Raw genomic sequence first — 13,647 nt, forward strand, 5'->3', positions numbered from 1 at the left:
GCTCAAATCCCATAGCCATAATTTTTCTCTTCATAAATATATTTATTGTCCTTTTTCATTGTTTTATAAGAACAAGCAAAAAAAAAAACATAACACATCAAAACAATCTCTACCACCCCCCACCCACACAATAGCATCCGCTCCCAGTGCAACAAAACATACTTGGCAGACGTAACTTAATTGACTATACAGATAAGTCTTTTAAAAATGGCAAAAAAGGTGTCCAAATCTTATAAAAGTCTTTGATCTTTCCTTTAGCCTGGTATGTCAGCTTTTCCATTGCCAGGTTAGAAGACATTTCTTTAATCCACTGGTTCGCTGTAGGTCCTTGAATATCTTTCCATCTCAAAGAAATGACTCGTTTGGCTTGTAATAAACAAAAATTTACAAGTTTCCTTTTTCCTCCAATTGCTTGAAACTGCTCAGGGAAGATGTGCAAAATACAACATTTTGGATCCACAGGAATAACACATTCTGTAAATCTATAAATTAAATTAAAAGTCTCTTTCCAAAAATTCTGAAGTTTCTCACAGGTCCACATACAATGAAACAAAGTGCCTATTTCCTTATTACACTTAGTACATAGCCATAAATGGTAAAAAAAAAAAAAAAAAAATAATAATAATAATAAAAAAAATCAGTGTTTTTGCCATTTTTCCAAAACTAGATACAGATTAGGGCTGTAACGATATGGAAATTTCATATCGCCGTTATTGTGACTAAAATTATCACGGTTATCATTATCGCGGTATTGTTGAAATGTGCTCAAAATGTTCAAAAAATACTTATACACACACTGAAACAATTTAACCAAGTTGTATTTTGGATAAATAAATAGGCACAATGTACTTTCTGTCAGCAGAAACATTCAAATATTAACCTTTAGTGGTCTGAGCCTATTTTGGCCATTTTTTAGTACTTCTGATTTTGCCTTTATAAACTATATAAAGAAATGTTTACTATACGCATGTTTGGTATCTTTTTTTTCAGCACAACTTCATCTATATCATCTGCCTATTATTTTTTTCACTTTAACCTACTATAAAAACATAAAAGGCCAGAAAACACAAAAAAATATAAAATTCGATTTGAAAAATGTATATACTTCATTGCATCAATAACACAAAGATGCTTAACGAACCTTTTCAAAGACTTTAAAAGTGAATATTGGTTCCAAATATTAGGTATTTGAAATCAAAATTGTTATAAATTAAAACTGTACTCAAATATTTGACATAAAAGCATGCTTTACATAGGGTTTTTCCCCTAAATATGTGGTAATCAAACACGGTTATCACGATAATTAGAATTTAAATGGTTATACTAACCGTTGGCAATTTTACCGCGGTTTATCGTTATACCGGTAATCGTTACATCCCTAACACAGATACAGATGAACTTAATTGAGCCCCACAGAGAAACTCAGTCTCTTAATCAGCTCAATAAAATAAGGAAAGAATGAATTATTATACTGAAGTGTTGTAGATCTGGTCTGATAGCAGTGGGCATGAAGGATCTTCTATGTACATTATCTCAATCTTGCATCTTAATGAGATTTGATGCTCGCTGCAGATGCTCTTCTGATTTGTCGAAATGAGATGTAGAGGATGATCTGGACTTTTCAAGATGTCCTCCACCTTCAGCTTTTTTCACCTGCTTGTCCAGTCATTTCATGTCTTTTTGTCCAATGCTACCTCCTCAGAAGACGATGGCAGCGTACAAGAATGCATTGGCTACAAAACATGCAGCACCTTAGGCTAGATTAAAAGGACCTGAGCCTTCATGAGAAAAGTAGCTGACTGTCCATGTGCTGTCATAATTTATGTCAAGATGCACTCAAAGATATTTGCAGATTGGCACCACCTCATTGTCCATCCCACAAATGCTGACTGACTAAAGAGGGGGTTTAGACTTTCTGAAATCCACCACCATTTCTTTGGCCTTGTGGGTGTTCAATAGGAGGCAGGTTTTCATGGAAGGCTCTGGTTAGGTCCCTGTACACCTCTTCCTGTCCACTCCTGATGTACACCAAAATAGCTGCCATCAGAATATTTTTTACATGAGACAGGACAGTTGTACGTGCAATTTACTATGTACAGTGTGAACAGGAAGGGAGCCAATACTGTCCTCTGTGGAGCCCCACTGCTGCTCATTATTGTCTCAGATACACAGTTCTTCAACCTGATGAATTGGGGTCTTCCTGTCAGGTACTCCAGGAAACAAAGGAAAGATCCACACCTACTTTTGGGGCTTATGTCTGAGTATGGAGGGATGGATTATGTTGAATGCACTTGTAAAATCCAAGAACATTATCCTCACATAACAACCAGACTTATCCAGATGGGAGAAAAACAAACTGAAGCATGTAGAGGACAGTGTCATCCACTCCAATGTGTTCTTTGACTCAAACTGCAGGGGGTTCAGTGCATGTCCGACAGTTATTTGTTGCAGGAACATCTTATTCCTCACAAACTTGAAGTGGCTGTGTATGAGTGGGATGATCCCAACAGACTCCACCCCTGCCCCACCTGTACATGTAGCTTTCAATACCTTAAGAATCTGATAAATCTCTGTCAGTGCTGGCACAATTTGAGGGTTATCATCTGAGTAAGTTATACCCACAAAAAATCAACTCAAACCCCACCCTCGCATGTATTGTAGCTTATTTTGGCATCGATCCAGCTGATGTCAGCATATAAATTGCCTTCATATATGTGCCAAGTTTGAAGTAAATTGAAACAAAGTTGATATTTTTATAGACAGTTGAAATTTCGCCCATTATAAGTAAATGGGCGGAAAAAAAACATCATAAAAAAGTTGAACTTTGACCTATTTTTTCCAAAATGTAACCACATCTTTTCTGGGTCACTGGCAATCTATAAACAAAATTTTGTATGAATTCAACCAATAGCTTTGCTGCTACATACATGTGAAATTCCGTCCATTATAAGTAAATGGGGGAAAAAAAGATTTTAAAAATTCATTAAAAAAAAAATTGAACTTTGACCTACTGTTCCTAAAATGTTTTTTTTTGTTTGTTTGTTTGTTTGTTTGGTTTGTTTTGTTTTTACAGTTCCCAAAATGTAATCAGATCTATTCTGGGTCACTGGCAATCTTTAAACCAAATTTGGTATAAATTCAACCAATAGTTTTGTTGCTAGAGTGTTAACAAACAAACAAACAAACAAACAAACAAACCATAATCAATACCCCTTGCCTCCCCTGCGGGTGCTGGGGTAATAACTCTCACTAAATGTCACTGTCCCTTTAATTGCGTTGTGGGCTGTAACCTTGACGACCTTGAGCTTAGCTGATTGGCCAGAGAAAAAGGAAGTACCATCCTATTCCTGTGTTATCGTTGCACGTTCATATGATCTGCTAACAAACGGTAGCCTAATCGTTCAAAGACAGTTGGATGGTACGTGTATTTTACACAGGTGGGTGGTTTCTGTAAACTCCAAAAACTGCATAAGTGACACTGACAGCTGTAAAAAATAACCTCTAGCATTGCTATAGCATGACTAGCAGTGCTGCTACTTTAGGCCGGTGCTAAAACTGTTAGTAAAGCTAAGCTACGGTGCTAGCATAAACTGTAAGGAAGATGACAAATATGTATTTGACTGACGCCTGTTTCTGTTCTTCAATTACTGAATTTGACTTGTGTATAACCTGATTTTTTGTGTTCGTCTTTTAGCCACATACCCACTTGAATGAATGTGTGTCTCTGGTCCCCTGCACACGATAGAGACAAAACCCTGATGGTGACAACAAGATACAAAGATGAATTCTGCTAAGAAGAAAGAGTTGGATGATGAACCAGAAGCATTCTCCAGTGAAGTTTACATTAATGGAGGTTTACTTAACATCCAAATCAAGGAGGAGCCACATGTGCATGAGATCAGCGAGGAGTACAACGGAGAGGCATCAGACAGTAAGGCTGACTTTGTGACATGCAGGTCACTTCAGCAGCAACATCTGAAGGACGAATGTGACTCTGATCAGGAGTCAGAATGTGAGCCCACTGTGACAGCTGTCAAAGAGGAGTCAGAGTCCTGGCTTAAGGACGAGAATGACAGTGAAGCAGAGGATACAAGCAACCTAGGAGAAGATGATTTAGAGAGAGAACAAGTGGGCACAGGTAGGAGCAATAATTCATGAATAATTAAAATGTTTGTGTTTATCTTTAAACTGTATTATGGCAAAGATTCATGACATAGTGATGGCACTAATGTGTTTGTAGTTACACTCTGCACTGCTGTATGTAATTTGTGATGGCATTAGATTTGCATTTTCTCATTTTAAGACAATATTCACCTGTCAGATCACATGGATTAGGTTGACCATTCCAAGTAAAGCTTTGGAAAAAAAAAAGAGAAACTATCCATCCATTCACCCCTCTTCTGAACCACTTAGTCCTCATGAGGGTTGCAGTGTCTGGAGCCTATCCTGGCTCCAAACAGACGAAGACAGGGTTCAGTACCCTAATAAAGATACCAAATAAAGTATTGTAATGAAAAGTATTTATTTTATCATTTTATAAGATTTGTTCAAAATTAAGAAAGCAAAAGTTTATTCCTTAATGGTACAAATGCATGTATTTAAATGCAAGTAAAGTTGTAATTTAGTGCCAGTGCCCTAGCCCCTAAAAACTATGAAGTTATTAAAATATTGCACTTGAAGAAGGTGTAGATATACTATTAGCAATAAACCTCACTTTCTCATTGAGATTGTAGATTATGTTGCTGATTGTGTTGATCTAAAATATGCAGTATATGATTAATTTTTAATGCTTTTTTGTGTCTTCCTTTCCCATTTAGAAACATCCTCTGAATTCTTTCCATGTCCTCACTGTGATGTCTCCTTCACTGATGTGGATTTCTTAGAGAAGCATGTAAAGTGGGTTCACCAGAAACAATATCTCGCCAACCTGAAAAAGTGCTGCCGCACGATAAACCTCATCCCAACATTCACTTGCACCATCTGCAGCAGCACTTTTAAAACTAAAGTCCATCTTCGGATCCATGTCCGTGAAGCTCACCCTGCTCCCCCTCCCCGCAGACTCCACCCCTGCCCCACCTGTGCACGCAGCTTTCAATACCTGAAAAACCTGAAGAATCACTGTCAGCGCTGGCACAATATGAGGGTGATCACCCGAGGTGGACATCTCAGTTGCCGGGACTGTGGCAAGAGTTTCAAATCTACCTGGGGTCAAGGACCTCATTTGTGTAATGAGCCAGGTAATTCAGAACCTGAGGATAAGCCGATCTGTCTGGACATAGGTGTGCCTTGTCCAGAATGTGGAAAAAAGCTTCGTACACCTCAGAGCCTGGAGGACCACATGCGCACTCACACTGGAGATCGACCATTTGTCTGTAAGGATTGTGGCAGAAGGTTTGTGGAGCGCAGCGGTTGGCGTCAACACATGAAAATACACACCGGGGAGAAGCCGTATAAGTGTGAAGTCTGTGGGAAAGCTTTTATACGTTCACACCACCTTAGATGCCATTTAAGCACACACTCAGGCAAGAAGGAATATTCCTGCCCTGAATGTGGAAAAGAGTTTGGATTCAAGTCAAGTCTGAACCACCATGTGAGGACGCATTCCAGTGAGAAACCCTTTCACTGCAGCGCATGTGGGAAGAGCTTTAACACACGCAGAAACCTGAGGGTTCACAGCAAACTCCACAACACTGAGAAAGCCCACCAGTGTGGGGACTGTGGGCTCAAGATTGGAGATTATGGGGCTTTAAAAATCCACCTGCGAACGCACACTGGAGAGCGGCCTTACCACTGCACCGTGTGTGGCAACAAGTTCATTCGCCTTTCACATCTGAGAAACCACCAGCGCACCCACACTGGTGAAAGACCATACAAATGCACTGAATGTGATAAGAGTTTCACTCAGTCTGGTGACCTGGTGAAACATAAGAGAATACACTCTGGGGAAAAGCCTTTTGAATGTCCAGACTGCCATCGTCGTTACACTTCCTCTGGTGATTTGGGCAAACACAGGAGGAGCCACACTAACCTGCGCCCCTACACTTGTAAAGAATGTGAAAAGAGCTTTCGCTTGTCAGGCCATTTGAAAACTCACATGTTAACTCACACAGGTGAGAAGCCATATTCATGCCCCAACTGCCTTCGCAGGTTTGCTCGTTCTCACCATCTCTCAGGACATATGGCCAAATGTCACTGAGTCCTCATTGAAGTTATTGTTTAAAGGCTAACCCTAATTTGAACTATTTATGGAGACTGTATATCTACTGCTAGATTTTTGTTGAATGTGCTATAAGTCAAAAGGTATCTGTAAATAATATTTATATCTAGTCACTAACTTTTTCCTGAAGTCACTGAACTCGTACTGAATGAAGTCACTTGAGTACATATCTAACATGACTTGATCTTTGGAACTTTTTTCTAAGACTATGTGGACAATTGTGACGTTTGTCAACAGTAGTTTTATCTGGTTTTGCAAGACACTACTTCGATGGAGCCTTGAGGGCTTGGCATTGAGATAAATTTCAGTGGAACATGCAAATATTGAATTTTTTTCTGTACCAATGGTATATTATTTGTAGAAAAGTAATAAATATTTACTTAATGCATGAACACTACCTGTGCGTGGGTGTCAGTGTGTAAAAGGGTGACGCTTGTAATGAGTATGCCTACACAAACTGTCTGCATAGCATTTAATTTATGATTTTAGCAGGAGTCGGTCTACGATGCATGTTCTGTTTGTTTACGCCACAGGTGTCAAACATGCGGCCCGGGGGTGAAATCTGGCCCACCAAAGGGTCCAATCCAGCCTGTGGGATGAATTTGTGAAGTGCAAAAATTACACTGAAGAAATTAACAATCAGTGGTGTCAAAATCATTTTAATTCAGGTTCCACATATAGATGCATATGGACCAATTAGTTCTGATGTGGATCAGAGCAGTAAAATATTATCATAATATTCTATAAATAATGACAACTGCAAATTTTCCCCTTTGTTTTGGTGTAAAAAAAGTAAAATAACATGAAAATGTTTACAATAATAATCTATACTTTTACAAAAAAATTGAATAACCTGAACAAATATGAACATGGAATGTCTTAAGAAAAGTAAATGCAATTTTACCAACATTCTGTTATTAAATGTTATGTGTATTTGTAGATCCACCATGATCTGTAAGTTATAACGTACACATGTAAATGATAAACAGAGGCATAATATTTTTTAAGTTGCACTTATTTTTCTTAAGTCATTTCAAGTTGTTCCTGTTATTCAGATTTTTAAGGAAACTTTGTAGATGGAAACATTAACATAATTTAATTTAACTTTTTAACACTGTTATTATTTCATTGGTCCGGCCCGCTTGAGATCATATTGGGCTGAATGCGGCCCCTGAACTAACATGAGTTTACGCCCCTGGTTTACGCTGTTACTGGTGGGACGTTGATTTTATGCTCGGTGTCTCCCGGTTGGGCGGTTCACCTTTTAGTTCATGTGTTGATTGAAGCCCCGCCCACGAGCTGGGTCAGGATGCACAACACAGCATGTGCGTCACAGTAAAAGGCAGGTGTCTAATAGTTTTAGTCTTAAATCGTATTTTTAGTTTAACATGCTTATACAGTTACTACAGTAGACCCAGGTAATACTTTTATACAGGCGTTACAAAGGTACACCTGAGTCACAACAGAAGCTAGCACAGTTACAACAGGTGAGTGTTGAGTATTTTCAGGTTTGTTTTGACAACATTAGGTTAAAAATCATGCTTTTTGAAGAGGAATGTGCTTGTTTTTAGCGGCCTGTAAGCTAGGTACATGTGAACTGCAGCTAAAAGACCGCTAACTACAACAGGTCCGCTGCATTAGTGTAAATGGCGCAAACTTTTTTCAAACAACTCAGCAGCTACGAGGTTATTAGTTAATGAAGTGGCATCAAGGTAAAACAGTGCCTTTTAAGTATGTTAAAAGATACGTTTAAATACAGTGTTAAAATGAGTTTAACGCTTAGCTAAACATATGAGGGGCCCAGGGGCGGCACCAGGATTTTAAAAGTGTGTGTGTGTGTGTGTGTGTGTGTGTGTGTGTGTGTGTGTGTGTGTGTGTGTGTGTGTGTGTGGTGGTGGGGGCAACTGGAGGGCAAAGAAAATGTTGGGGGGGGGGGGGGGAGACGACACAAAAAGATTTCGCGCATAGTGCAAAATTAACGCTTTGCGCTTTAGCGGCTGCAATATATATAGCCTATCTGTTACACTGTATATAGAGGGCAATTTTAGGTAAAGTCAGGTAATATTAATGTATTCAAGGTATTTGTTAAAAGTACAGCATGAACAACTCAGACTTTCTGTTATGATTATTTAATAGGTACAATCTACTTTCACATATTTCTCTAAACCAGGGGTCGGCAACCCGCGGCTCCGGAGCCGCATGCGGCTCTTTCATCCTTATGTTGCGGCTCTGCATGGCTTGGGAAAATAAATTATAAGTGTCCGATTGAAGTGTATGTTATTTGTCTCAAAAACGTGTATCATGTCTTCTTATTAAGTCAAAGTTTTTAACTTCTTTCTTCAGACCTTGTGCAATTTCGGTGATCAGCATTCGCCTTCTTCAGAGACGTTTGACATGTCAGCCGGCAGCCGGCATGCGCGGAATGCCCTGCTACACCAAAACTGCACAATATCTGAACAAAGTATTTTATTTGTGTTTGTTCGTTTGTTTAATTGTAGTTGTAAATTGTAAGACTATTGTGATCTCGAAATATTAAAATAAAATCATATATATATAGTATTATTTTTCGTCGCTCAAAATATGCGTCACACTCTCCGACAGCCCGCCAAAATGCCGTACATTTATCGAGACTTTCAACCCCAGGTAGGCCAAGTATGGAGAAATCTAAGAAAAGAAAAATATCTGAAGAAAATAGAACATTTAATGATGCCAGGTGCCATGGCACAACCAAGGTGCCGCGGCACCTCGCGGCCAACGCTAGGTGCCATGGCACCGCGGTACCAGGGCTCGGTGCCGGGTGCCGTTGCACCGCCGTACCATGGCTCGGTGTCAGGTGCCATGGCACCGCCGTGCCACAACTGGGTGCCACCGGTGCCACGGCACCACCGGCACCTCGAGGCGAGGCACCACCGCGGTGCCACGGCACCTGGCACCGAGCCATGGTACGGCGGTGCAACGGCACCTAGCGTTGGCCCCCGAGGTGCGCCGCGGCGCACCAAGCCGTGGTACCGGTAAAATCGTTGTATAAACCGCGTCGGAGTATAAGCCACAGTATTTAAAGTGTGGGAAAAAAGTAGCGGCTTATAGTCCGGAATTTACGATATATATAGGCTAACATCTTCATTTCAGATGTCAAAAAGTGTTTGCGGCTTGCTCCCAGTGTTGTCTTTTCCGTGGAAACCGGGTCGAAATGGCTCTTTGAGTGTTAAAGGTTGCCGACCCCTGCTCTAAATACATCAGAAAAACATGCAGCAAACAAACAGCAATGCCAATGTATGCAAGTGAATAAATGTTGAAAACAAAATAAAACTAATAGCCTAACCAACTGATCAAACAAAACGTATGTATACAATGGCTTCCACTACATGCACATGTATATAATCACTGACAACATCTGTAGGCTTAGGTACACTTTCATACCGACCAGTATAATTTAAATTGAGTGATAAAACAGACCTGAACAGTTAACAGAACTATTTGTAATTAATAGGTGGGATCAAAACATAAAAAACTAGTCCTTATGCTATTCCTGCTTATTCTTGCTTTACGTTTCTTATGTAGAAGAAAGATGAATGCAGTACAATTGGAGGTATTAATCCATTCCAGAACTGAAGGCACACATATCATTATGAACCTATAACTATATTATTCATAAGAAACAACCTCTGCATGTTAGACCTGCTCTTCAGTCTCTTCTTGAGCAGCAGTGGGGCTTTGGACAGTGACCAGCTGGCCTTTGAGACAACCCTCTATAGATGCGTGTATGGAGGGTGGGGGGACTGTCTGCCTGGTTGTATTATAAGTGTATCAAAATGTGTTATGTACGCTTTCACTGGCAGATTTTTCATATTTCTTTGTTGCCTGAATTTTCCCAAAGATTTGCCCAAATGTGTGGGGGGGGCAACTGGGGGGGCAAAGGTTGTGACTGGGGGGACATTTGCCCCCCCATGCCCCCCCTTGGTGCCGCCACTGGTGGGGCCACAGTTTAAGTAACTGTATGGAGTCTGGTGGTGTAATGTACACTAGCCCTACCCTGCATGTTTTAGATATGTCCCTCTTCCATCACACCTGGTTCAATGGGCTCTATGCACAGCCCCACTACTTCCTGAACTTCAGGTGGGTCCTTTATTTCCAGTCTTTCATTATTGGACACACTGATAAACCCTTTCATGCATAGTGGTCACTACAGTGGACAGCTATTCTACGGCTGTTCTCTTGTATATGCATGGATTTTGTTGTTTTATTTACATACACTACTACCAGTCAAAAGTGTGGGCTCACCTTCTCATTTAAATGGCATGAGAAGGACCACAGATGGTCATCAAGTTCTCAGCATCACTGGGAACTCCTTCAAGACTTTAGGAAAACATTTCAGCTGACTACCTCATGAAGCTCATCGAGAGAATGCCAAGAATGTGCAAAGCAGTAATAACAGCAAAATGTGTCTGTTTTGAAGAATCTAAAATATAAAACATGCTTTGAGTTATGTCACACTTTTTTAAACTACATAATTCCATATGTGTTCATTCATAGTTTTGATGCCTTCAGTAAGAATCTACAATGTAAATAGTCATGAAAATAAAGAAAAACCAGGTGAGTCCAAACTTTTGAGTGGTAGTGTATCAACCAACACAGCAGACACTTACGCATCATCTCATACACTGCAGTTCATACCATTACTGTAACTTTCCTGTTCTTCATAAACTGATCTGCCGTAACATATTTGAGTGTATCAATTGCTATTTTTGTATTAGACTGTAATTAGCAGGGTTTTTTAAAACAGTAAGTAGTGGGGGTTTTTGGGCATATTTTTTAAGTGAGTAATAACTAGTAATAGAGTGTGTTAAAATGTGAGAAAACATCAGATTCGCAGCATTAAAAATGTTTTTATTTATTAGTTTTCACACATTATATCAGTAAATACATGTTTCTTTGCTTCAGAAATTAAACACATGGTGTCCAGCTGAGTGGACATTTTTGCAACTCTACAAAAATAGGTTCATAAGAAAATTTTCAATCACTGTTTTTTTCATGTCTAAGAGGAATAAAAACACTCAGGAAAAAAATCTTGCTTAAGGTTCTCATAATTCATGTATCAAAGGGTTAATCCAGGTGTGCCTAATTAATCAGTAGTCGCAACAAGAAGTATCAGACACACCTGGATTAATCAGTGTGTCCAATAATGAAAGACAGGAAATACAGGACCCACCTGAAGTTCAGGAAATAGTGGGGCTGTGCATAGAGTCTATTAATGATCAGCTCATCACCAAGCTCTGCAGAAGACTGATAACAATGTAATGGCTTCCCGGTGTGCTGGAAGAGGGAAACATCTAAAACATGCAGGATAGGGGTCCTCGAGGACTAGATTTTAGAACTACTGCACTACTGTACGTTTAACTACTCAAACTAGTTCCATAATGAAGTTTAAGGTATTTGGAGGTTCTTGAATTATTCTATCTTACTCCACTACATCTCAAGATGAAAATGTGGTACTTTTTCCACCAATACTTTGTCTGACAGCTTACTTTTCATTTTTCATCCCTGTCCTTTCCAGGGAAAACCATATCTCTCCAAATGCCTTGTTTATGAATGAGAAACTGAATGAGTAAGTGTTCCGTTATGTTGAGAGAATTCTTCCCCCTGTTAACCTAAACAAACTCTCACATTCATTGGAAAATTAATTGTCACAAAGGTGAAAATAAGCCTGTTTTTCTGAGCTTATGAAAAATTGACGTTTTAGAAATGTGTGGTTTTCACAGGACAGTGATGCTACAAATAAATGATAGCCTTATAGAATACAATGCATCACAGTAGATTAAACTATATATCATATTTGTATTAACTCATACATTTATTTACTTAAACCCAAGGAAACACATTGAGGGAAACCCTCATTTTCAGTGGTGTTGTGGTGCTTGAAATCAAAATGAAATAAATACAGACAGAACATGAGGCATAAAGGAGTAAAAACCTGAAAGAAGACATGGCAGTAAAAACTGCAAAAGTTATCACAGTTTTACAGCGTTAAAATAAGGTAAAAACATAACAGAAAAAGTTATGGTAGTAAACAAACCTTGAACATGTTTCAGTTGTATCAGTAAAGGTACCTTAAAATACATACAGTATTACTAGTATAGTATATGTTCAACCTTAAACAGGTACAACAGTAAAGTACAACATATACAACAACAACAACAACAACAACAAAATACATATATATATTATAATAAAACACTGACAGGAATCTTTCTCCTTTCCTTTTAGTTTATCAATGAAATAATAGCTGTACATTTAGTAGCTAATCATTTATTCACACTGCATTCTAACTTAGAGCACAGACTGTAGAGCTTTATAGTTAAAACAGTGGATACAGAGACCTCTAGTGGTATTTAGACACACTAACATCTAGTTGAGTGTTGACCTTCCAGATGTTTGATATTTTATATTTAAAATTATTTAAAATATTCCGGAGGTGATTCTGATAAAGAAATTAGAGAGGTGTTACTGGTTATTTTTCAACATAGTGCAGTTACCAATAATATGTAATTGGATTAATTGAGAGGTTAGCATGATAAATGAAGAGTGAAGATAACAAATAGACTTCTCTTTTTGTAACCTTGCATTGACTTTCACTTCTTTCTGTAGATATATTTCACTCTGCACATCACAAATGGAGCATCAGAATCGACCAGACTGCACACAGTGAAGAGAAGATTAATGTGATGAGTAAGAAGAAGATCCAAAGTCATGTCAGGGCAAAAATCAGTATACAAATGAGAACCTGGATGACCCAAAAAAGCTTAATTTACTACCTAATCATGGGCATCCCAGTGTGAACAACACTGAATCTGCACAGAGAAGACGAGGATACACCTTATACAATGCTCCACAAAAACCTGAGAGGAACTGAAAAACGAACAGGAGACTGCAAGTTGAAATGAGGTTAACTGTAAACAAGTCAAAGAGGAGCCAGTGGAATCTGAGACGCATGAAATCTGTCGTGTAACAAAGTTTGGGAATTGGGAATATGAAGCCCTGGAGGTATTTGTTACAGGAGAAAGTGAGTCGCGCTTAACTGGACACTGTGAAGAGACGCCACGAACAGCAGTGCAAAGCAACACAAGTAAGTCACATCCACGTAATCTTTTACTAATCCTCCGGAGCAGCTAAACTTACCTTTTTCATATTGGAATACTCGTTACTTGCCAGACTAGTGGATATTCTGAGGATGTAGTAGGTGTTATAACATCCTCGTCGATTATGTGCACTTAAAAGTATTTACATTTTTATTTAGATAATTTATTAAACTAAGTCTTTGAAAATCTACAAGACTTCAACTATATTTGCTTTGAAATATCTGTGAAAGCCTGTAGCTGACCTTAAATAAAGCCCAAAAAAACTGGGTGCTTCTATGAAACTGGTCCCTAAAA

At 38.9% G+C, this 13,647-nt stretch overlaps 1 protein-coding gene across 3 annotated transcripts; it reads left to right on the forward strand.

The window, feature by feature from the left end:
• The first annotated feature begins 3,322 nt into the window (after window positions 1-3,322).
• LOC115436051 (gastrula zinc finger protein XlCGF57.1) lies at window positions 3,323-6,614 on the forward strand. 3 transcript variants are annotated; one of them, XM_030158759.1, is made up of 3 exons: window positions 3,323-3,437; window positions 3,695-4,138; window positions 4,818-6,614. In XM_030158759.1, exons 2-3 carry the CDS (start codon window positions 3,781-3,783, stop codon window positions 6,194-6,196), a joined length of 1,737 nt encoding a protein of 578 aa, XP_030014619.1. In that variant the 5' UTR covers window positions 3,323-3,437; window positions 3,695-3,780; the 3' UTR covers window positions 6,197-6,614. The 3 variants fall into 3 exon arrangements, with proteins under 3 accessions (XP_030014619.1, XP_030014621.1, XP_030014620.1); XM_030158761.1 differs by having other exon boundaries at window positions 3,339-3,437; window positions 3,736-4,138; XM_030158760.1 differs by having other exon boundaries at window positions 3,351-3,418.
• The last annotated feature ends 7,033 nt before the right edge of the window (window positions 6,615-13,647 follow it).

The sequence above is a fragment of the Sphaeramia orbicularis genome, chromosome 16 (genome assembly GCF_902148855.1).
Source record: "Sphaeramia orbicularis chromosome 16, fSphaOr1.1, whole genome shotgun sequence".
Classification (NCBI taxonomy): Eukaryota; Metazoa; Chordata; class Actinopteri; order Kurtiformes; family Apogonidae; genus Sphaeramia; species Sphaeramia orbicularis.